Source organism: Podarcis bocagei (genome assembly GCF_964188305.1).
Source record: "Podarcis bocagei genome assembly, chromosome: 16".
Taxonomy (NCBI): Eukaryota; Metazoa; Chordata; class Lepidosauria; order Squamata; family Lacertidae; genus Podarcis; species Podarcis bocagei.
The window spans coordinates 4,562,930-4,587,105 of NC_138142.1; the positions used below are offsets into that span (position 1 = coordinate 4,562,930).

The 24,176-nt window shown below is 44.2% G+C and overlaps 1 protein-coding gene across 10 annotated transcripts in view; it reads right to left on the reverse strand.

Moving 5' to 3' along the window:
* Positions 1–24,176, reverse strand: part of PITPNM2 (phosphatidylinositol transfer protein membrane associated 2) — a 196,018-nt gene that overhangs the window by 55,145 nt on the left and 116,697 nt on the right. For all 10 annotated transcript variants that reach the window (XM_081174673.1, XM_081174677.1, XM_081174671.1 and 7 more), the window contains 6 exons: positions 21,139–21,372; positions 19,843–20,169; positions 12,924–13,019; positions 5,681–5,785; positions 3,315–3,385; positions 926–1,170 (listed from right to left, as the gene is read on the reverse strand). In XM_081174673.1, coding sequence (XP_081030799.1) covers positions 926–1,170; positions 3,315–3,385; positions 5,681–5,785; positions 12,924–13,019; positions 19,843–20,169; positions 21,139–21,372 — 1,078 coding nt within the window. The remainder of the gene's footprint in view (positions 1–925; positions 1,171–3,314; positions 3,386–5,680; positions 5,786–12,923; positions 13,020–19,842; positions 20,170–21,138; positions 21,373–24,176) is intronic.

The following is a 24,176-nucleotide window of genomic DNA, read 5'->3' on the forward strand; positions in this document are numbered from 1 at the left end:
AGCAAAAAGGGAGAAAAAAGTTCTTCTCAGTGGCTATAAAGCTCCCTTTTGATGCTGACTGGATGGCTCTAGGACACTGGAGACAGGGACTCTACCAGGACCCTGATGTAGAAATAGTAACGGGTTGTTGACCCCCTGCAAGCCCATACCACTACACCTCAGCTGACTGCCTTTCCTATGTCCCACCTATTTGCTGGAGTTCTTTAAAGGGCCAGCCCTCTGCCCTGGAACCGGACGCTCTCTCACCTCTCTCTGTTAGATGTCACTGGACATTATGCTTACAGTGCTGAGCAGCTTAGCATGCGAGGCCCTTGGAGATGAAGATGCTAGGTCTGGCTTGGGAGCCTCAGGTTTGGGGCTGAGGCTGGATAGATATGGTACCTAGGCTGCTGGACTCAGGCTGAAGGACAAGGGCTGGACCACAATGGTGCTTTCACACAAGCTGTCAACATTTCCTCTTTCTAAGAAGCAAGCAGTTGACTCTGTCTAGACTAACTTGATTGATTCACAGATTTCTCATGTCCCCTATGGAACTGTGCCATGTGAATTGCAGCGTAATTGGTCCAAAGGGGGCCTCTGCAGCTGCAGTGTAAAAAAGGGTCTGTCTGGAAGAGACAGAACAGTCAGACACAGAATGAGGAAGCCTCTCTGCCAAATCACAGATGCAGCTAAGGGTACATCTACACAACAAAAAAAGACGAGTTTTCTAAAGCTTAATAGTCATGGTTTCCTCTAGTGATTCCAGGTGAGATGCTGCAAATTCTGTTTGAGATGTCTAGCCCAACTCACATATTCATGGTTCTCAGCAGGATATCCTGGGAAGAAGGAATAACTACTGAAATTGGTATAAATGTGCAGCATAGATCCATCTTTGTTCTCCCTCCCTCTTCCCCAGCCCCTTTAAGAAAACTAAGCAGTAACTCACTTAGAGACAAGTGAAAATGCTTCAGAGCAGATGGCTGGGCAAGGGACCAATCTGATGGCTATGCGCCCAAGGGCCGCTGGGTAATGGACCCTAATGACAGTGTCAAAGGCGGTGGCTATGGTGTTGACATCCCCTTGCTTAGAGCTCTGGTCACCACTTCCTGTATCCAAAATGTTGCCTCCATGCAGCACCAAGAGCAGGACATGGATCTTGCTTGGCTGCACTAGTGGAGGCACAACCTCATCCTGAAAGAGAAAACAAGAAACACAAGACTAGTTTATAATGGCAGATATGGTTTTGAGGATCAAAGGCACTTCCATTTTTTAATATGCTTCATAAATAAAAACAGAACATTACTTAGGCCCCCAGGGACATACGCCTCTATATGGTGAGGCTACCTTGTTACCCTGTGACTCTTGCTTCCCAAATGTCCCTTTGTGGAATCTATTTTATTATGATGTCTGCATAATAACTGCAATACTGTGCCCCACACAATCATTATTCATTGTTTCTTTATTGTTAGCCTTGTCTGCACGCTGTTGTATTGAAAACCTAATAAACACTTCTTCTTCTTCTTCTCCTCTTAAGTGCTTCCTGAAGAAGAAGAAGAAGAAGAAGAAGAAGAAGAAGAAGAAGAAGAGGAGTTTGGATTTGATATCCTGCTTTATCACTACCCGAAGGAGTCTCAAAGCGGCTAACATTCTCCTTTCCCTTCCTCCCCCACAACAAACACCCTGTGAGGTGAGTGAGGCTGAGAGACTTGTGACTAGCCCAAGGTCACCCAGCAGCTGCATGTGGAGGAGCGGAGACGCGAACCTGGTTCACCAGATTACGAGTCTACCGCTCTTAACCACTACAGCACACTGGCTCTCCTGCTGCAGAACAATTAATTATCAATTGACCAGAAACTTTTAGACTGTACAATATTATAGATAAGCAGGGTAGTTGAAATAGTCAAAGCCCCTGTTATTACTGGAAGAATCCAGCAGCACCAACAGTAGATGTTTGGACACTCTAAATGGCTGCACTTGCAGTATGTGAGATGATGATATATAAACAAAGGGATAAGCTGGAACAGTTACACAAAACATGAATTTCCTGGACCTCTTTCAATTCCTGATTGCTTTTATGTTCTGTTTGATGTATCCCTCTGCCTTAATTGTACACTGTGATTCTGCACGTTTACTCTCCTTTATAATTAAGCATCAGTGCACCATAAAAGCTGACGTTCTCATGCAACACAATGTTATTGCCAGGAGGGAAGACGAAAAGGGCAATGGCATTGCAAGTTAATTATGAAATTCAATAAAGTTTAAATTTTAAAAATTAGGTTATCAGGCTGGTATGTTTTCATCCCCCAGGAAGTCAACGGCCTTAAGAACAGAGGAGGCAACAGCTTCTCTGCACTGAGGTTTACTTCAAAAACCCATTGTCAAAGTGGAGCCTGCAGGACAACCCTGACAGAAAAAGAAAGCAGCCCATTGTGCTCTGAGCTTGCCGGATTTGGGGGTTTTCATTGAATCCACCCAGGATCCAGCACTACCTCTCATTGCTGGTGGATCCCTAGAATTCCTTCTAAACTTGCCCAGGGTAAAGAAATAGGTTTTCAGTGAAGATACTGGCTGTGTACACACTGCTGGCTAAAGAGCAGCTAGGTCGTTCTCTTTCCCAGCAATTTAGACAGGAGCTGGTTTAAGGGGGAAATGCATCAAAATGCAGTATTTCCTAACAACAGGATAGATACAGATTATGGATAACGCCGTACGCACACTACTTCCCAGACCTGCGGTGGGCATGCACAGCATGCAGAGTAAACCAGAGTGTGCATACGCCCACTATCCGTTTCTGGTGCTTTTCCATCAAAGCAGGGGTGGCCAGTGTCTGAAATTCTCAGAGATCACAGTACTCAGTGGCTACTACTCTGAGGGCAGGAACAATTTATATCCTATGTATAATGTTGTAAAGTTCTGTAATAAAATTGGCATGAACCAGCAGCTTCAAGAATGTGGAGCACGTCCCCATGGCAATGCAGCAATGTATATGTGTGCGGGGGGGGGGGGCAGGAGTGAGGGTTTAATATGTTCCCTAATAGATCCCTACCACCACCAAGAGGCAGACTGCAAGTGATATATGATACAAAAAGGGAAAGGAATGTTTCTTTTCCTTGCAGGGGAAACCAGGCAAAAGTGTGAATTGCACTGTGGTTAGATCAATTCAAGAGTCATATCTGGCTACAGGCTTCAGGTAGATTCCATATTTTGTTGCCAGATCACAGCTATAGGTATGGAGTGTTTCTGCTTAGAGGGACAAACGTGGATATAGAACACACATAAAAGCTGCACCTCTAAAAAATATAAGCCGGAAAAGGGAATTTATTTAGATACTGTACCTCAATGATGCTTAGCCTTTCCACGCTGGATCCAACTTGGTACTCTGCTGCTGATTCAAGACATGGATCGTCTGGAAGGAAAGATGTATGGTCATATGAGTTTGAGTTCTTTCCTCCACAGACCATGAGACATTCTAATACTTCCCAAGGTTTAGTGTGTGAAGGGGTATCTGCCACTATTCTGCCACTATGTTTGCTGATATGGGAAAGGGGGAGAGAGACATGGTGGGGATTGCTCCCAACTCTCCATTTTGGAAAATCTGCATAGAACAAGATCACAAAATGGCCAAACCTATGAACAGATGTAACAGGAGGAGATGTGAATTTCAAAAGTTTTTAAAGCTTTTTCTTGTGAAGTATCTTCCATTGTTACCTAGATTGAGAAGACAGGTTGGGGGCAGGGCTTATTAAGTGACTATCCAAATTTATCCCATTTTTTTCAACTTGTTGCATTGCAGATTAGCAAACGCCTCACTCCACACTTTTCAAGGAGGCTTCCCTGAAAATGAGCACTATCCTGTCAATTGCAATGGTCCACTTTTCTTCCTTCTTCCCCACCTCTTTCTCTGTCCCCTTGCGCTCAGTGCAGCTGCACATGCCCTCCTTTTCTGTTGCTTTTTTCAGTCCATTGTGTTCTTGTGCACTTGCACACAATATGTTTTCTGGAACCCCCAAAGGGGTGTGCAACAAGTGAAAAATAGACTGTACTTTAAAGGTAAAGGGACCCCTGACATTAGGTCCAGTCGCAGACGACTCTGGGGTTGCAGCACTCATCTCACTTACTGGCTGTGGGAGCCAGTGTACAGCTTCCAGGTTATGTGGCCAGCATGACTAAGCTGCTTCTGGTGAATCAGAGCAGCGCATGGAAACGCTGTTTACCTTTCCGCTGGAGCAGTACCTATTTATCTACTTGCACTTTGATGTGCTTTCGAACTGCTAGGTGGGCAGGAGCAGGGACTGAGCAACGGGAGCTCACCCCGTCGTGGGGATTCGAACCGCCGACCTTCTGATCGGCAAGCCCTAGGCTCTGTGGTTTAACCCACAGCGCCACCCGCGTCCCAAGACTGTACTTTAATTGCCATTAAAGAAAGACCACCCATACAGCCCATAATGTAGAATACTCAAGGTGGCAGTAGCACAAGGCACTGACTGCCCCTGAAGTGAAGGAAGGGGGTTAATTTGGATGATGCACATTCCCCCAACATTCACAATGCTTGCATTGTGGTTGCACATCCAACACACATTGGCACTGGAAAGGGAAAAAGGGAAACTGCTTTCGCTCACATGTACCTAGCTGATCACAATGCCGGTATGAGCACAGAAAGGAGACACCTAAGAAAAAATAGCATGGGGCGGGGAACCAGAAGAGCACAGCAACAGGCTCTAGAAAAAACTGGCAAATTGTACTCAAGGTGTGGGTGGAGACAGAAGGTGTGGAGGGGAAAGTGGAACACCCACAACATTGTGCCACAAGGAAAAGTGTTTATCGTTCAGTTTTCTTATCTATACCCAAAGACCTTCACAATAAACAAAGATGGCAAATCGCACATCAAATGTCTATAAAAATCTACAGCATAAAAGTCTATAGCACAAAAGTTTACAGCATAAAAATTTAAAATTACACTGCATTATCAAAACTGGAACGAAGCTTCCTAGCTGCCAGAGCAAATTTGGCTACCAGATGTATAATTTGTAGATGTTTATCAGCTAAGAGTTCCACTATCACTTCCTGAGGGGATGGACCTGACAACCAATAAAGAATAGACACAAGGAAAAGTGTGTGTTTCTCTGTTCAGGAGTAAAAAAGAAAAAAAGAAGGGGAATTAATTTCTATTTGGGTTTTAAGTAGCCTTTCGTTTGTTCTGATACAATGGTAAGAAGCGGGGGGGGGGGCATGTTGCGTTTCTGTGTCAGGATATAAATGAAAAGCTTTCGGGCCAGTTCTATTGTTCCAGTGCAACTTCTAAGTAAGTGCAGGACGAATGGAAGCACAGACAGGCCCCAACAGTGCACAACTACACTGCAGGCTTACTCTGGTTTTCTACCTGTCCCCCTCCACCACCACCACCCCAAAAACCCTGGGAAGGTAACAGCCTCATTCACTATAGAGGAATGGCTGAAAAATAACTGGACTTGGCTAAGATGGCTAAGCTAACATGTTTTAATTAGAGAAATGTTTTTGTATACGTTGGAAGCCGCCCAGAGTGACAGGAGCAACCCAGTCAGATGGGTGGGATACAAATAATAAAATTATTATTATCATTATTAAAGGACCCGTCTTCTATTAGTCACCTAAGAGTACAGCCATTCAGTGGAATAACTGTACAATACTATCAGCTGCATTCCATTCCACACACAAAAATTACCTGGTACTTCTTCAGATTCTGGGGTTTCGATCTTATCCATGAGATCGTTTGAACTCCATTTGGTAATTTCTTTTGGGAACACCTCTTCATTCTCAGACAAGTCCTCTTTAAAGAGAGAGAAGAGAACAATTAGGTTCATAAATACAGACACAGAATATGGTGTCATGTGGTCTTAACACCGTGCCAGCTCTTAACAGCTGGAGGCTAGAAGGGCAGACATGAAGAGCTGGTGCTAAGAAAATCCACAGCAGTTCATAAGGCAGGGATATCAGAGGCTTTGAAAAATAAATCACAGAAAAAAGCCTTATCAGTTTCAAACACAAACGGGCGTTAACAGAGAATTTAAGGGCAATCGCTTTAAACCATGTATTGACAAAGCAGAATCTTAACTATGATCAATGTTGGGAGTGGTTTTTTGAGCTGCTTTGGAACTGCTATTGTTACACTATGTATTGCTTTGTGCTGTATTTTCTGTTTTATTGAATTTGTATGTAGCCATTTTACTGCATTTTAAAATTAAAAATTGAAAAGAAAAAGAGAGAGAAAACCTGCTCCAATTCAGCAGTAATGAGCAGGTTTTTCTAGGGGAAAATAGCAAGACAAGTAGAAGCGTGGATGAACCTGAAATCACAACAGCGGCAGGCAGAGGTGTGGGGGGGGGGCAAATGGTGGCGAGATGGGGGGTGGCATGGGGCATTTAAAATAAAGCATTGGTCTCTACGGGGACTCTCCTACCTACCAGTTTACCGAGGGTACTGTGACTTTCTGGACCAGGTTTGGAGGAGGGAATGAGAGGTTGAAGTGACAGGTGGCCTTTCAAGCCTTGGAACTCAGGTAGCCCTGCTCCTGAGCACAGCCAGTAGCTTTGCACATGGAGCTTCAGATTCTGATGAAAACTGATTTGGCTCCAATTGGCTCCATCAGCCCCAACCAGCACGGCCAATAATCAAGGAGGATGGGAGTTGCAGTCCAACAATATCTGAAGAGCATCAGGTTGGGAAGGAGGTTTTAGACAACACCGAGCTAGATAAACCAATAGTCTGACTTAATTTAAGGCAGATCCCTATGTTCCTGTTGTCCTTATAATACACCTGATAGCAGCTGTGCACATGGAGAATAGATAAATGGATTGCACCTCCAACAGGGCTATTGACTGCTGAAAGAGAAGCTAGACAATTGAACTCTCTTCCTGTTTACCAATTAATTAACCAGCTAAAATAAAGATTACAAATGCAAGCAACTGTTGAAGTCTTTGCACTGGGGAAAATAACTCTTTCTCTGGGATAATGCCAAAGATAAATCATTAAATAGTCAGAACAGGGTTCAATGAAAAGATGATAAAGCTTGCCTACATCAGTACACTGGTGTCAATCACCCTTCTCACGGCTATGATTAACAACGTGCATATTTCTAATCTGCAATTAATGAAAGTATTGCACCAATTAATCCAACAAAGCTGGTGCATCTGTTGAATGTCATGCGCAGGGTGCGGGGAGTATGCATTGTCAAAACCGTAAAGAGCGAAGAAGAGTGAATTTACATTCCAGGCTTGTCCCTGCTACTTTATCTAAATATTGAACCCAGTTGCTTAGAAGGCTTAATTACAGCTCTCTCACTGCTGCTTACCATGATCACTGAATGGCTTCTTGCTCCCATTATTTGCATTTTTATGGAACAGTTATTCAGTGTTAATAATTCGGTTTGTCATACTTTGCCAGCAACTGAGAACATGTGAGAAGTCTTGCAATATATATATATATATATATATATATATATATATATATATATATATATATATGCTTTCGTAGATTTTCACGGGTACAGGAATGTAGGTTTTGGTGTCTTCGGGTGTCTTCCCGTGTAAGAGTTGGGGTGTCTAGGCGACGTTTCGACGAGGTCTCACTCGTCATCTTCAGGCTGGTGCTTTCGGCTTCTTGTTACTAGAACAGAGCAGGATCTCAGTGTTTGAGTTCCTATAAATACTGTTGAGGGGGTGTGGTGTATAGCCTCCAACGTTCTGGGCAGATAGGAAGTTCCTAGGTTAATGTGCCTTTTCTTCTTTTGTTCATTAATTACTTGAGGGATATCTTGAGTGATTACTTGAGTGATATTCTGAGTACCACTTAGGAGGGTCATTAGGTGTGGATTAGTTGCTAAAGCTTTCGTGTCTTGACCTCTTGACCTTGTGAAGAGTTTTTCTGAGAAGATGGCTGTACTGCACTTAGTTGTGCTCTGGCTTGGCTTCGTGTATAGGGGCGAGCTGTGGTTTTGTGCCCTGTGCCAGCCAGATCTGTGTAGGGATTGCAGGGGGGTGCAGCATCCGGAGGTGCCACTATGGTTTGGCTACTGGATGGTGTCTGTAATTTATCTGTGGAGAGGGTCTGGGTTTGGGTCTGGTGTGGTTGATTGGAGATGGCGTTCTGTGTGCCTCTGGTTCTGGTGTCGGTTTTTGTGGGGAGGGCTAATTTCCAGATGTCTGGCAGGCGGGACGTGTCGTCACGCTTGTTCATGTTGTGAGGGTGTTTCTCTATCTCGATGGCTTCCATGATTATTCTCTTGTGGTGATGTTCCATGTTAAAGAGCAATTTGGAATCTGCAAAATTAATTTCGTGTCCTGTTTCTTTCATGTGTTGGTAAAGAGAGGAAGTTTTTTCTTCTTTTTTGACGGCATTCTTGTGTTCTGCGATACGTGCATTTATTCGTCTGTTTGTTTGTCCAATGTACGTGGCTGGGCAGACTTTGCAGGGTATTTCATAGACCCCTTGGTTTTCTAACTGGATTTTATCTTTTGGGTTTCTGAGGATATTGGCTATTTTTTGGTTGGTGCAAAAGGCTGTTTTGATATTGTGTTTATGGAGGATTTTGCTAATTTTATCTGTAGTGCCCTTGATATATCTACCGGAAAAAAACACACACCAACCGCTACTTACATGCACAATCACACCACCACCCTGCACAAATAAACTCCGTAGCCAAGACTCTCATCTCCAGAACCAAACGCCTGGCTGACAAAGACCACTTGACAACTGAGTTACAGAATCTCTCAAATGTGTTAATCGCCAACGGATACCAGCAAAACAGGGTTACGAAGCTAATCCAAAAAGAAACACCCCCCAAAAACCAAGACACAGAAGAAAACAATGGCATGGCCCTCCTTCCTTATATCAAGGGCACTACAGATAAAATTAGCAAAATCCTCCATAAACACAATATCAAAACACAATATCAAAAGACACCAAAACAAAACATATATATATATATATATATATATACATATATATATATATAATCAAGATCCTTTTGTGAGAAGATAATGCAATCCTCATGCCTCTAATAAAAACAGCTAGAATATGGCTAGGATATTATTTGTTACGTGCCCACTTTCTTTCAAGAAGCTCATGGAAACAGTACACAATGGATTTTGCATGTGACCTCCTAGTGTAAAGGGGATACCCCCTCCCATCTTTACTCAGCTTCAGAAACAGACATCTACATTAAGATGCCTTATAGGGCAGTTATGCCTGGCTCCTCTAGGGTCTTTTTGGGGACCTATTATATTCCCCAGAAACAACTTCAGAGGCTTGGGCAATTGAAGCCCATTGTGGGTCACTTCCAGGAGACCTGTTTATTGAGCATTCATCCTGAAGTGACAACACTGGCTACTTATTGAGCATTCGTTTGATTTGTTTGCAGGGAGGTAAGACTACATTGCCTCAAGCAAATGTTATTCTACAATTCCCAGTGCATTTTCCTATCACTTTCCTTATTGCAAAAAGTCTGTGTTGGGTTGTTGTTGTTGTTGTTTTAACAAGGAGAGGGTTTGTAGCACAAGAGCACCAAATAAGCTTTAATTGCACATCCTGAATTTCCTGTCACATGAGTGATTGCCATCTGCATAACTGTGACAGCCTGGAAATGCCATACACAGAGAGGGAGTTGCAGGGTCTATGATAATGCTGGATTCATGGGTATGGAGTACATGATCTTGTAAGGTTGCATTAGGAGACTAGAAATAATTAGATAAGGCACAAAGGTGTGGGTTTAAAATTAGAGTCACTTTATTAAATACAATGGCTGTTATGATCTGCATAGGGGAATGTGCAGGAAATATAAACTATCAGGCTCCTATACCTGTCATTGCTGTGACAGCCTACACTTAAGGGAGGAAAGGTGGTTTTAAATGCACCCCTCCCCTCAAGCCCATGTTAATCTACATCCATGTATTTCCATGTATTTCCACGGCTTGTAATGCTCATCTCAAAGAAGAGTTCTGCATTAGGAACCCTGAATTCTTCTCTGGTTTGGATTTTAAATCACAAAACTATATTCAGCAAGACCTCTCTTGTTCCTTCTCCCTGTGACTGGGGTGCTGCTGCCAGGAAGTGGGTTCCACGGGGGGGGGGGTTGGAGGAAGAGTGGGTAGCTGGGTTAAAGAGAGGGAGGCTGGGTGGGAGAGAGCCTTTTTCAGTGTTTACGTTACATTAGCTAGGGAGCAGATGAAGCTATTTCACAACTTTTGGAGAAATACTGAGGCTTATGTCCGAGCCAATTCAATGTTGGGCAGTCACAGGCAAGTCACCCACATTCCTCCAACATCTCAATCTCAAATCACCTCAAATGGGAATAAACATGGCCCATGCATTGAGAACAGGGCCCCTCTGCTTTTGAGAGCTGCAACAAAGAAGACAGATGCCACTTCTCCCTCTAGTATAGAACTGAAAAGCTTCCTTCAATGTACCTATCAAGAGTGCCTGGGATGTTTTTTAAGAAAGCAAAATCCCATGCACAATTGCTGAGGAGTTCCACTGAATTCAGCAGGGCTTACTTCCAGGTAAATATGCATGGGATCAGGTTGTTAAAATCTGTAAAGCATTTTCAAGTGAAAAAGTGGTTGACAGAACAGAAATAAGAACGTTACTCTGTGTCACTATAATGCTATACTAAACCTATGATTATCTGAACATTCTGGAAGTATTCCAGACCAATTAGAACATAGAATGTTCCCTTGCAAATATAAATTACAATTACATTTATCCAAACGGTTAAGGTGGGGGAGGCCAAAACATTAGGATAATCAGTTGTCTCGACATGAGAATGCTATTGAGCAATGATATGTGGTTTCACCGAAGAGGCTCTGAAGAGGCTCTCGTTGGTTCAGTTTTGCTAGTTCAAGAGATGTGCCTGCTGTATCATGATCAAGAAGTTCTGAAGGGTAGAATCTCAAAAACAAGACTTCCCTGCTCTCAAGAATCCCACTCAATACTCAAGTATAGAAGAGTGGTGGACTTCATCCAGGAACATCTTAGGGCAAAGACAAATGCAGTGCTTGCAGAGCAGTGAACAGAAAAACACAAGAGGAGTCCTATTGGTTCAAACCAAAGGGCCAGGCATTCTGGCAACCTGTTTCACCCAAGGACCCATCAAATGCCTCTGCAAAGACTAGAAGCAGGGCATGAAGGCAACAGCATTCTCCTGCTGTTGTTCTCCAGCATCTGGTATTCAGTGACACACTGTCTCTGAATAACAACAACAACAACAACAACAACAACAACAACAACAACAACAGTAACAATAATAAGACCTTTTAGTTGCTTGTTACCTGAAGGTCTCCAAGTGACTTACAACACATAAAAAACTTAAATATAAACACATTTATAGCATACAAACAGAACAACAACATCCTCCATAACAGCTACAAGAAACTTTGGTAGCATGCAAGTATCAGCATCTTAGTTTATCAAAAACCTGGAAAAAATATGAGTCTTTATCTGGTGTTGAAAAGATGACAAGGAGGATGCTAGACAGACCTCAACGGGAAGAGCATTCCACAGGTGAGGAGCCGCAACTGAAAGGCTCTCTCCCTTGCCACCATCCTCTGAGCCTCTCTCAGATGGAGAATCCAAATGAGCAACTGATTCACCAGAAACAATCTACAGTACTGTATTTCCATTATTAAAGCCAGCTAAGCTGACTGCCATCATTGCACTTTGTGGCAGTGGGGCTGGTTTGGAAGTACCCTTGGGGAAAACATGTGTTAAGGAGACAACCTTCATCCAAAAGCAGGTAAAGAATGTAAAACAACAACAACCCTTTAGTCAATATGAATCAACAAAATATGAAAGCTATATAACAACCCAACTTATTGAACTGCATTTGGTTTACACTTTTATACTTATACCTTGGACTCAACTAGATTGTGATTTATATGTGTTGTATGTGCGATACAACATTGTGCCATCAGATGGCGATGAGGAGCCCCATTTTTCTCTACAGTACCTGTTTTCCGTGTTTAAATTTACAACACGCTTAACTGAAACGCTTCTTTGATGTGTCTAGATCCAGCCCTTATTGTTCCAAAGAGCTTCAGTAGGAATCTATGGGGTTATCTTTTTTATCCTTAGAACAATTCTAAGAGGCGTGCTTAGGCTGACACTTTCAGACTGCAAGCTTCCTGGCAGGGTCTTACAGTTTTTAACTATTATTGTACAGCAGCCACTGTTTCAGGCACTTTTACAAAGAAAGTGATGCTAAAGAGGAGAGACAGCAATTGATCCAAGGCCACCTAACTGAGGAGATCTGAATCCATGCCTTCCTGCTCCAAATAGTCTAATGACTATACTGGACAACACTATCTCTAAAAAAATAATATTTCTTGTCATCTATCTAAGCCAACAACAACAAGGTGACATAAAGTTACACTGAAGCAGACAAGCTGTTTATTACAGCCACACCTTTTCTGTCTGTCTGTCTGTCTTGCTGCATACCCTCCTTCCTCCCTTCCCCATACTATCACTCCTAGGGAAACATAGTGTTTCATAGGCTGCAAGCACGTCATAGCTACAGTAAATCACTAGGTATGGTAGATTAACTCACTTCAGGGAACAGACTTTGGGGCACCATTAACGGGCAGCAAATTGTTAATGAGTAAAAAAACATTTTACTATATTTTTACCACCAGGGGTGGGGAGGGTGGGTGTGGATGAATGGGTCACTTCAGCTAGTAAACAAATGCATGTCTAAACTCAAAAGATGCATCTGGATGAACTTGAAAAGTGTCCACAATAACATAGAAAGGGTGGAGTGAGGAAAGTCCAGGCCTTCCATCTGGAGCGATGCTGAAGTGACACAGCTTCATCAGAGAAAGGACAGCTTCTCTCCCATGCAAATGGCTGCACATATACACCATGGCACTCACACACCCGTTAACACAGCTTAGCAGCTGCTCTTTCTATGCCCCACCTACCGTGTGCATCAAAGAATTCGTCGTCGGAGCTCTCGTCTGAATCTCTTGCAATGCTCTGCATTCTCCACTCCGATATGCTATGGCGCGAGGGGCTTGCTAGGAGAAACAGAATGGATTTGTGCAATCAGCGATGCTCAGGAAAAAGCAAGGGAGGTCCTGTCATGTCCTCTGTGGTAGAGGCACACTTTGGTGGTCTTGGTGGAAATGTGTCCCCTAAGTGGGGCACACAGCAGACCCAATGATGCCAGTGTGATATCAAACTTTCCTCCCTGAGTCCTGCATAGTTTATGATTCTTAAAACCCATCACCGAGACGCCACAGCAGTCTGCAAGCCTCCGCTGCTGTTTCCAAAGAGCAGCTATTTATAAGCATCGGAAGGATGTGTAAAATCATTTCTGTTTTACAGGTTTGCAATTAAAAAAAGGAAGCTGCCTGATTATACATGGTCTTCTCCTCAAAAATCACAAGGACCGCAAAAGAAATATCTTTTATCAGGAAAGCAGACATTCACAATGGTATCTGCAAGCTTTTGAGTCGCAAAAGACTCTTCCTCACACTGAATATTGAAAAATAAAAAGACAGAAGGAGAGAAGGGAAAGGGCAATGCTGGGACTGATGTTAGACCACATGTCAAAGTATTTACACTTTAAACTCCAGCTGCTGAGTCTTGATTGAGGCCGTATTTTATGGCTTTCTGTGGCAGTTGCCTCTATGAACCAAGCTGTTTGTTGGTAGTGGCGTGCAACCAGGTGAAGAGCACTCTCTTTGAATCACCACATTTTAGTGGCAAAAGGCAAGCTGGTTTCTCCACACAGTGAGATGCAAAAGAGATGAACAGGCATGTGCAACTTAAAGTGACCTCTGTGGGGGTTGCTGTGCAATTTGTGCCACCCACGAAAAGTGCTCACTGGCCACCATGGAGTGTTTCTGCTCCAGGATTTTGAAAACTCTCCTCAGGCAAAGCACTCCTAGTGGTCCAATTAAAACAGAAGAAACAAACCGAGAATTCTCTTGCACTGCCCCTGACATCTTGGGTGCTACTTAGTTGTCCTCCCCCCCCCCCGGCAGTTAGCTGTTTTATGGAAAGGCAAATTTGGCTGCTACAATCAGCAGCAGAAGAGCAGTGGGCAGCGCCAGTGGTTAAAGAAAGCTTAACTGCGTTCTGCTGTCAGTCCACTCAAAATTACCCTCTCTGTGGGAGCCCTATAACTTTCCCCCTGCAGGGACGGAACCAGCTTGAGTGTGGTTTTGAGTGGACAAATGGAAGGAAGGAAAGGGCTAGCGTCTCCTTTTCCTACTCCTGATGGCTACCTCTGAGACAGCTTTCAATAAAAACCACCACCAAAATAAACAAACCAACTCCAAACCCATCAGGAGTAATAAAAATAAAAAGGAGGCACTGGCTTGTAGGAATATTGAGAAATCTTTCAGTTTCACTTTCCTAGTTTCTGATGCTTCCATAGTTAAATTCAGTTCTCCACATCTCTGCAGCAATTTGTGAATTCTTCAGCATTTTTAATGTGAATTTCTCCCAACGTACACATTTTTTACATTGTTTTGACCAATACACACTTTTGCAAGCAATTTGACCCAATATAAAGCATTTCTGTATGTTATTTGCACTAATATGAACATTTTAAATCCACATTCCCCCCAATATTTGCAGTTTTATACATACTATTTGGTTGGAGAACTGCATTGCAAAATTCAGAGAAGAGCAAATTTTGAACGATAGCTATGTTTTGGTTTGCATATTGATCCGAGAAGTACAGATTAGATGATTTCTGATTAAAATGCAAACAAAACAGCATTTCTCATCCACCCCTATTGACATAACACTTATAGTTTGGCCCCAAGGATGGCAGTGCTATTGTGCTGCTGGACATTTCGCCAGAGCCCTTATCTGACCTCAGCACTCCCCTGAGGAAACCCTGGTTTAGTTCCCCCTTTCCTTTATCCCCACTTAGTGAAGGTTGGCACTGCTGGGTAATAGACACCAGAGAATCCACACTAAATGCTACAACCACATATAATCTAATAAAGGCAGCCAAATAGCTTCTAGCGTATTAAACTCACATGGAGCCACCCAGAAGACATGTAGTGGTTCGCGTTAAATGGCATACCAGCAAGAAAAACCCATTTATTATTGTACCACCAGAAGGCAGCCACACGTGCTGGGATAATAATAAATAAATTAATAATAATAATAAATTATTTATACCCCACCCATCTGGCTGAGTTTCCCCAGCCATTCTGGGTGGCTCCCAATCGAGTGTTAAAAACAATACAGCATTAAATATTAAAAACTTCCCTGAACAGGGCTGCCTTCAGATGACTTTTAAAAATAGGATAGCTGCTTATTTCCTTGACATCTGATGGGAGGGAGTTCCACAGTGCGGGCGCCACTACCGAGAAGGCCCTCTGTCTGGTTCCAATGGCTTTGGATTCTACTTTTACTAATTGTCATGTAGAAAGGCCACTGCTGTAACACTCCCACCCTGCCACTGGATCAACTGCGTAGCTAATTATGGCTTCAGCATTCACTCTGTCACCCCTGACTATTCCACCCCATTCCTTTAGGAATAAGGGAGCCAAGTGATTGACAGCACACAGCTAAACCACACTGGACTGACGTCAAAGGCCCTCGCATAACAGCTGCTAAAAATAGAACAGATAATAATATAGGCGTGCGTGCGACAAGGGTCCCCGCTTACACCAGGGGTCTCGCTTACACAGCAGAAGACTGATCGAGCCCTCATGCAGGAGACAAAAGAAGCCGCTTTCATCTCATCTGTATCAGCAGGAAACTTGAGGAGCAGCTCCCTTGGCGGTCATGCATGCAAATGTGTGGCCATCTCCTAAAAAAGCTGAGGAGGAGATTAAAAAGACTCTCATGATGTGCTTCCCTAGCTTGACTCACTGCAATTCGCTTCTCTCACTAGCCAGATCTAGTCTGATGGGGGCGCCTGGCTAGCAACAAGGCCATGATGCAGAGGGGTGTGCTGGATATGCTCATGGCTTAGCTCTGCCAAGAGTCAGGAGGAGGATGGCTGGGCCTTTGCCGGAGTGGGTTGGCAGGACAGTCCTGTAGTGAACATCCTGCTCTGTGCGTATGAGATTCCATGCAGCTTTCTGCATGCATGCAACTGTGGAAAATGACTGACCGCTGGGTACCAAAGCCAGTACTTCTCAAAAATGCTGAGCCAGAGCCCCACCTTTTAAATGTGTTGTTCCTGGACTCAGCACCACAGATGAGTGTGCAGCGGCCCTTGTGTGCAACTGCAGTCCTCTGTGGTGCACAAAGATCTGTGGATCAGGAGCACTAACCTAAAACTGATTTTAAAAGTGGAATGGAACAAATAACTCCCCCCCCCCCCCAATTCTAGAACTAAGCACAGAGAAGCATCCTAAGAGCAAAACAATAGCTCTTTGTTCCAAATCAGGGTGATATGATGAGGCAGTGGAAGAAAAGTTGTCCCACAAATCCACCGTAGATTAGTATGGTCGTCTCTAAGGGACGATTCATTCCAATCACACATTGGAATGGGAGAAGGCTCCAGTTGACTCAGGGTCCTATCTCATCTTTAAACTGTCTCTTTCTCCCCCTCCAGTGAGCACAGAAATGCTCCCTTGCGAGACCAGGTTTGCAACGCAGTTTGAGCTCCATTTTATTAATTTATAATCCTTGGAGAGAAAATTACGGGGGGGGGGGTGTTGATAGTGGAAACACCTTAATGTATAAACATGGTGCAGTACCTTTGCTATGGTCACTGGATTCCAAAGAGCTCCAAAACAGGGGATGAAAGGATCCAAGCAATAATAGAGCCTCTTGGATGAGTGTCGCTTGCTTTATGTCTAGCATTTCACATTAGACAAGCACATGTCCAGGAAAAGCACATCGCTTGAGGCAGTCATGCCACAGCAGAAGTTTCCATGCCTGGTAAATCGCTAAGCATCACCCACGCTTTCCAGTGTACAACCCTGCTCCTCTTGGCAGATAGAGAATGTGCCCTGGCAAAACCCTGATGCCATGAAGCTATGGCTGTCACACAATTAAAGCAATCTTAGCTGATGAATCATATTAGTAGGTTAATCAATTAATTGATTAAATTGGCATGCATTTGCACATAATGGGGGGAAACACAGCAGTTCTAAAGAAAGCCGAGAGCTGTTGCCCTCCGTCTCTGCTTGCATTCAGTCTTCCCATGGGCACCTGGTTGGACATTGTGAGAAGAGAGGACTGGACTAGATGGGCCCTTGGCCTGATCCAGCTGCAGGGCTCTTCTAATGTCCTTTGTGATAAAATTTTAGTTTTATGGTCATCGCATCTTAGAAGAGGCATTCCCCATTATGTCTCATATCACAGAATGCCCCTTCTAAGACAGCGCTTGCCACCTACAGTTTTTATAAGTACTGGAAGGCAAAATAATCTTGGAAACATTAACGTCAGTTGCCTGACTAACCAGGGACACTTCTTTAGATAAACAAATTGACTTTGGCTGACAAAACAAAGCAACCCTAAAAGAAGCACTTGGCATATCTGGATTCCCCTGTGTTCTAGTGGTGGAAAAAAGACTGGCGGTTTCAAAAAGTGATAGCTATAGAGCAAGTATGAGAAACTTGTGACCCTCCAGATATTGTTAGGTTATCATCCCTCACCATTGGCCATGATGGCTGGGACTAAGGATCTGTACTTTTTGGTTTTCTTGGTGTCTCATTTTCACAGTCTCAAATCCAGTTCTCTACAAATTCTTTTTTTTTAATTCCTCATAAAAATTCCTCAGCATTTTAGTCCAAAACCTTCCTAATAAACACATTTTTATATGCAATTCTGACTAATGGACATGTTTTTGCAAGCAATTTTCCCCAATATAATGCATTTTTAAATGTTATTTCAAATAATATCTTCATTTTCATGCACAACTGTCCTCTAATATATGACTTTTTTGAACATTGTTTGGGGAATTACAGTGTGAATGTTGAAGGACAGGTGTTTTCCAGTTTGTATATTGTTTCAGAAAGTGCAGATGTTATAGGATCAGCTTTAAATTCTTCCTGAATTATTTTTTCCTGCATTCTGATCTGTGACTAATGAGAACTGGTGTCCAATGACACCTGGAGGGCCACAGGTTCCCCACCCCTAATTCAGTGCCATGAGTGTCCACAGTCTGGACACTCACCCTGTTATGCTCCTCCTTCATACGGTTTGTGTTTTTTTGCAGTGTTTAAAAGATTTGTTTGACCAGATCTTTAGCAGACAGGCAAAAGAACCAACTGTACACTATAGACCATGATAGCTCTATTATACAGTCCATATCGAGGGGGGGGGACGACGACGACCCAAATCCACTACTGTCTCACAATGAAGGATGGCTGGAAAAGAACACCAACAAAGAAGGGAACCTGACCCGCTGGAACATTTTCTTGGCCTGTAGCTTTTCAAAGGAACGAAACACCTCTAGGTTGTAAACCTATAAAGAATTCATACTGATGTCAGTCAGGGAGTATAACATTTCTTCAGAATAGAATCAGCTTCTACCGAACTAAAAGGAAACTCAGGAATGCCTGCTATGCTCTATGAGGGCTATTCCTGTGGCATGTCCACATGGAAACGTCTTCCATTCACTGCTTGAAGTAATGCAAAAATGTTCGTTTTGGGTTGGGATAAACCCAGACTTGGTTAAAGCAAGTGTCCTATCTGGGTCCTCAGAAGCAGGTGTACTTTGGAGAGCATGGCCTATTGGTTTCATCAGAGCTGGGCTTGGATCTTGGAATTGTGGGATCAAATCCTATCTCTTCCAAGGTCACTATACAAAGCATATCTCCACTGAAGGAAAACGGGATCGGTAGTCAATTTCTTCCCAACAAACTGCAGTAATTTGAGGGGGTGAGTACTAGCAATTAGTGATTGGGAGAAACTGATTCAGTTTTCATTTAAAGCCAAATTTATCAAATCTGTACTTTCCAAACAATATGAAAACTGAAACACAGCCATTCTACATAATTTGCACTTATCTGAATTTTTCAATAAAGTTCTCCAACAAAGTTTCACAAGTTTCACAACAAAGCACACACCAGGGAGAAATGAACATACAAATCAATGCTGAGGGATTTGGAGGGAAGGAACTGTAATAGGCAGGACGATTCCATAATGCTTCCTCTAGCACAGTGTTTCCCAACCTTTTTTGGGCAAAGACACACTTGTTTGATGAAAAAAATCTCGAGGCACACCACCATTACAGCCCCGGTCAGCGCGCAGCGTCACGCTGGGAGGGACGCACGAAAGTGTAAGTTTCAATTTTTTTCCCTCCCCCTTGCCGGGGAACCTCCAAGCTTTGGGGGTGGGGGGGAAGGAAGCAGCAAAGCGAGGCAGGAAGGAGAGCGCGGCTTGGCTGGGTGAGCTTTGGCAAGGGCAGGGAATGAGAGCCGCGAGGCGGGCGCTGCGGACGGAGGCGCTGCCCGCCGAGCTCGCAGGCAGCCAGGCAGGCAGACGGCGAGAGCCCCGCGCTGGGCGGCCTCTCCTCGCCGCCGCCGCCCCGCCTCTCGCCGCCCGACTCGCCCGCCTCCCTCCAGGCAACATCTCGCGGCACACCAGGCAACATCTCGCGGCACACTAGTGTGCCGCGGAACAGTGGTTGGGAAACACTGCTCTAGCAGGAAACCAGCCATTAACACCTTACAGAGCGGGAACTTGCCGGTGGTGGCCCTCAGCTCATTTTGGTGGTGTATAGAGGCTGGAGTGTGACAGCTTCTAGCACCCCACCCACCACAACACACAAGCAGGTGCTGTGGCACTGCACTGCATCACTCTTTCAGCTTTATGCCACAACCAAACGCTATGACTGTGTACATCAACCTTCAGAAGTTGTTAGCTACATACTCTGTTCCTTTTGAAACTAACCAGGTGGTTGTGACTCACCTCCTCTTTTTGAAGAGGACTTGGAAGACGTCGACCACTGCTTGGTCAGCACTCTCCCTGGCAAGGCTTCACCGATATTGCTAGCAGTGTCCACCGCCTCGGTGGATGGAGATATGGCCTTTGTTTCCGTATCATTCTCATCCAGAGGGTCTTTGGGAAGGTGCTGCTCCAGCTCGCTCTCATTGCAGCTGAACTGGGCCATCTTCTGTGCCAGCATCAGTTGTGCCTCCTTTTCCAGCTGCCGGATGTCCTCAATGGTAAGCCCGTACCATTCATCCTGCCAGCACCAAGCTTGCCTGTGGGCCCGAACCATCACCTTCCGCAAGCCTTGGGGTTGGGGACAGGGAGACACAAAAATTTTCAACAGGACACTGATCTAGCTAATAAGAACACACATTAGGGGGCATCACCACATTTCAACCCATTGTTGATCAACAAAAGCTTCAGTGCTACACTTGGATACTGATTCCTGTACATACCCAGATCTCCCCTCCTGGAATTCTGGACTTATGAAGGTTTATGTTTTTCTTAATAAATCTTGAATGCCTCCATAACATTCTGGTAAGCTAGACCTCTGCTCAACATATGGCCTGGAGTTCTAGCCTTGGCTCCCCCCCCCCCCCGGGGTTCTGCAAGGACTCTCTGATGTATTTGAGGACATAAAGTTGCAATGCAGTCTCCAGGGCTGGCCCTACCATTAGGCAGAGTGAGACGGCCACTCCCAGTGCTGGATGCTGGGGTGTGTGGGGCAGCGGAAATGTGTTGGAAGCCAGAGCCTGCCTTGTATGTGTAAGCTAGATGTGGTGGACAAAGGTGTCTTATCACCAATGTCGAAATAAAGTTAAATTGCTAACCTGGCTATATGTGGAATGGGTGTGTGTTTCAACTTATCTTTAACCTCAGGCAGCAAAATGTATTTGGCCAGTCCTTGCATTTTCCCATCCAAGCACTGACCAGACCCAGAACTACTTCGTTTCCACAAGGCTGCCATGTCATGTGCCTTCAGAGCATGCCCTGAACCAGTTCATGCAGATTTAACTGGAACTTTGTTCTTGGGCTTAGCTCTGGTCTGGCTCTGGGGCCAAGTCCTGCCAGCACCCTCCTAACACCAGCCTTTGGTAGGAAGGTGTGGTCTATGGGTGAGCCCAGGGACAAAAAAACCCTGTGGCCCTCCAAACTGAGTTCAATTCCCATCAGCCCCAGGCAGATTTTCAAGATTCTTCCATAATGTCAGCCTCTTAATGACTGAGCCAGGAGCAAATATGCTGCGCAGAGCTCAATGAGTTAAAAACTTACCAACATCATGAATGAAGCGCTCAATTTTAGACTGCATCCCCCAATATCTGAATTCCACCTTGCACAGCTTGTATGCACACATCATAGGGTATCTCCCAGGGTTGTTCTTGTGCTCTTTGATCCAGTCTTCTGACAGAGGACCCCTTGTGGTCTTCACTGATTTATATAGCTTTGGATCTTCTTCTGATTTGTATTCGTGTGGAGGGATGGGATCTTTAACAATATCAATGGGATCTAAATCCAGAAAAGTAGTTTAAACAAAAACATTGAAGTGCATGGAACTCCAAACATAATTTCATCAAAGCTTTGTTTTGTTTTCATAATTGTTTAGACTTAAACAAATGGTATTTAAACACTTTACACAAGTGAGTCAGAGGCTGGTGTTTCCTTTCTCTGAAGAAGTCTCAAAGAGAAACTTTACTCCAGATATATGTGTGTGTGTGTGTGTGTGTGTGTGTCTGTGTGTGTGTGTGAAGCAGGCAATCAGAGAATTCTCTGTACGATTTGACCACAACATCTCTTTTGAAAAATGCTATGTCTCAGAGGTTTAAATCATAGAACAAACAAATTGGCTACATCAATATCAATTGACCATTTTCTAATGTGGTTGTAGAACACAGACGATTTAAACTGGAGCTCCACAAGTTTCTACAGTATGAAGGTCAAACAGACCGAAAACAACATGTTGTTGCTCATGTGCACCAAGAATCATTCATATGGGTCAGGACTTGTAGGACATTAACAGCAGGTTGAAATTTAGGATTTAGAAATATCAGAAGCTGCCTTAGTCAGACTATTGATCCATCTTCTGTAGTATTGGCTACATCAGCTGTCCCCAACTTGGTGCTCTCCAGATGTTGTTCCTGACCTTTGAGCATGCTGGTTGGGGCTGGTGAGAGCTGGAGTCCTAAACATCTGGAAGGCATCAGGTTGGTGAAGTTTGTATAGAACAGCTTGGGAACTGCTTCTTTGTGGGAAGTAAGGACTGTTAAAGTGGTATAAGAGTACCTTAAATGTACAGTGTGAATATGACTTTATTATTTACTGTAGGTGTGGAGAACCCTTGGTCCTTCAGCTATTGCTAGACTCCAATTCCCATCAGTCCCAGCCATCACAGCCAATGGTCAGGGAGGATGGGGCTGAAGTTCAACAGGTTCCCTCATGCCTGATTTAACAGAAGGAAGGGAAGCATCTAAATTTTCTGCATTAGACACAAAGCAGCTGGCAGCCCCACAGACAGTGCAGACACACTGTTTTGTTTGCTAATGCTCCACCACAGTCTTCCTGCAGCTCACATTTTCTGCCTTTTTAAGCCTTGAGAGTTATTTAACAAACACTTAAACAAAGGGAAGAGGTTTCATACAAATGTAGTAGAACTAATTAACTATCCTCTTAAATAAACCTTTATGCAGAAACTGGTGTCAGGGGTACATTTAAAATTCAGGCTGAAAAACGTCTCAGCATTTCAGTTAATTTTCTCAGAGAATTAACTGGTCTGTGGGTTCCGAATGACACATCCATCACCATCAACTGTGCATGGACAACTGAGGTGTTATTGCTACACTAGTGCTAATCAGGTGTTCTTTACAATGAGATGCAGTCAATAAGTTGGCTCCAGAGACTTGCCTTTGCCATAATCTTGGGCTTCCCTGAAGCCTGTTTCTGTGTGGATGGTGAGGCTCCACACTCACTTCAGAACTTTGGAAACAGGGGGAATGATATTTGGGTGAGTACTGGCTGTTCAAACACATAATCAAGCTTTGGCCTGATTATGTGCAGAAATGCTTTAAGGATTGAGATACTGCAGCGAGACTCCTTACGAGGTCTTCGCTGCGAGATCACATTCACCCGGTGCTACACCAGCTGCACTGGCTCCCGGTGGAGTACAGGATCAGGTTTAAGGTGCTGGTTTTAACCTTTAAAGCCCTATACGGCCTAGGACCCTCGTACCTACGGGACCGGCTCTCCTGGTATGCCCCACAGAGAAACTTACGGTCTTCAAATAAAAACATCTTGAAGGTCCCAGGCCACAGAGAAGTTAGGCTGGCCTCAACTAGAGCCAGGGCTTTTTCGGCTGTGGCTCCGATCTGGTGGAACACTCTGTCACAAGAGACCAGGGCCCTGCGGGACTTGACATCTTTCCGCAGGGCCTGCAAGACAGAGCTGTTCCACCAGGCCTTTGGCCAGGGCACAGCCTGACTCCCTCCCTCGGCAATCTTCACGGAGCTCTGGCCCAATGGTTGCCAGTGGCCTGAATTAATTAATTTTATAATGAATGATTTTAGAATGTTGTTTATGCTATACTTTTATACTGTTTTATTGTTGTTAGCCGCCCTGAGCCCGGCTTCGGCTGGGGAGGGCGGGATATAAATAAAATTTATTATTATTATTATTATACAGTTCAGGGGTGCCAGGAGGATTTACAAGTCTCCAAGCAAAAGCACCAGCCCTCCCAAATATTGACGCTGGACAAGTCAAAGCAGTTCACTGACATCACCAGACCCTGTGCTTCCTCTCTGCCTCAGCCAGCAAGTTCTGGTGTGGCAGAGACTGCAGCCAAAACTAATTAAGATATCTGCTGTCACTGGCACACTCACACACCATGTGTTTGAGGCCCAGGAACAAACACCAGCTTCACTCTATTTTCTTGGTGGTCCAGAATGCAATCCTTAAGAAAGAGCCCAGAGATGAAGTGCATATTCCCTAGTTCCCAAATCTGTGTTCTGGCACTCAAGAATGGTACCTTTGTCACCTAGTAATGCTGAATATGACTTTGATATGGATGGATGGCACAAGGTGAATGTCCAGAATGGGGGAACATTAACATTCAGATGGTGACAAACATGTTTATTCCTTGTCACCTCATCCTCTCTCTCGGCATTTCCATCTATCTCCCAACTTTCCACTGTGGAATTTTATGTGTATGCCCCTCAGGGCTGCGGCTTGCTTTTTGCATATGCTAAAGCACCATGAACATTGGCACTATAATATGCCCTGCACTGAGTTAAACAATTGCTTAATCTAGGGGTGCGGAACCT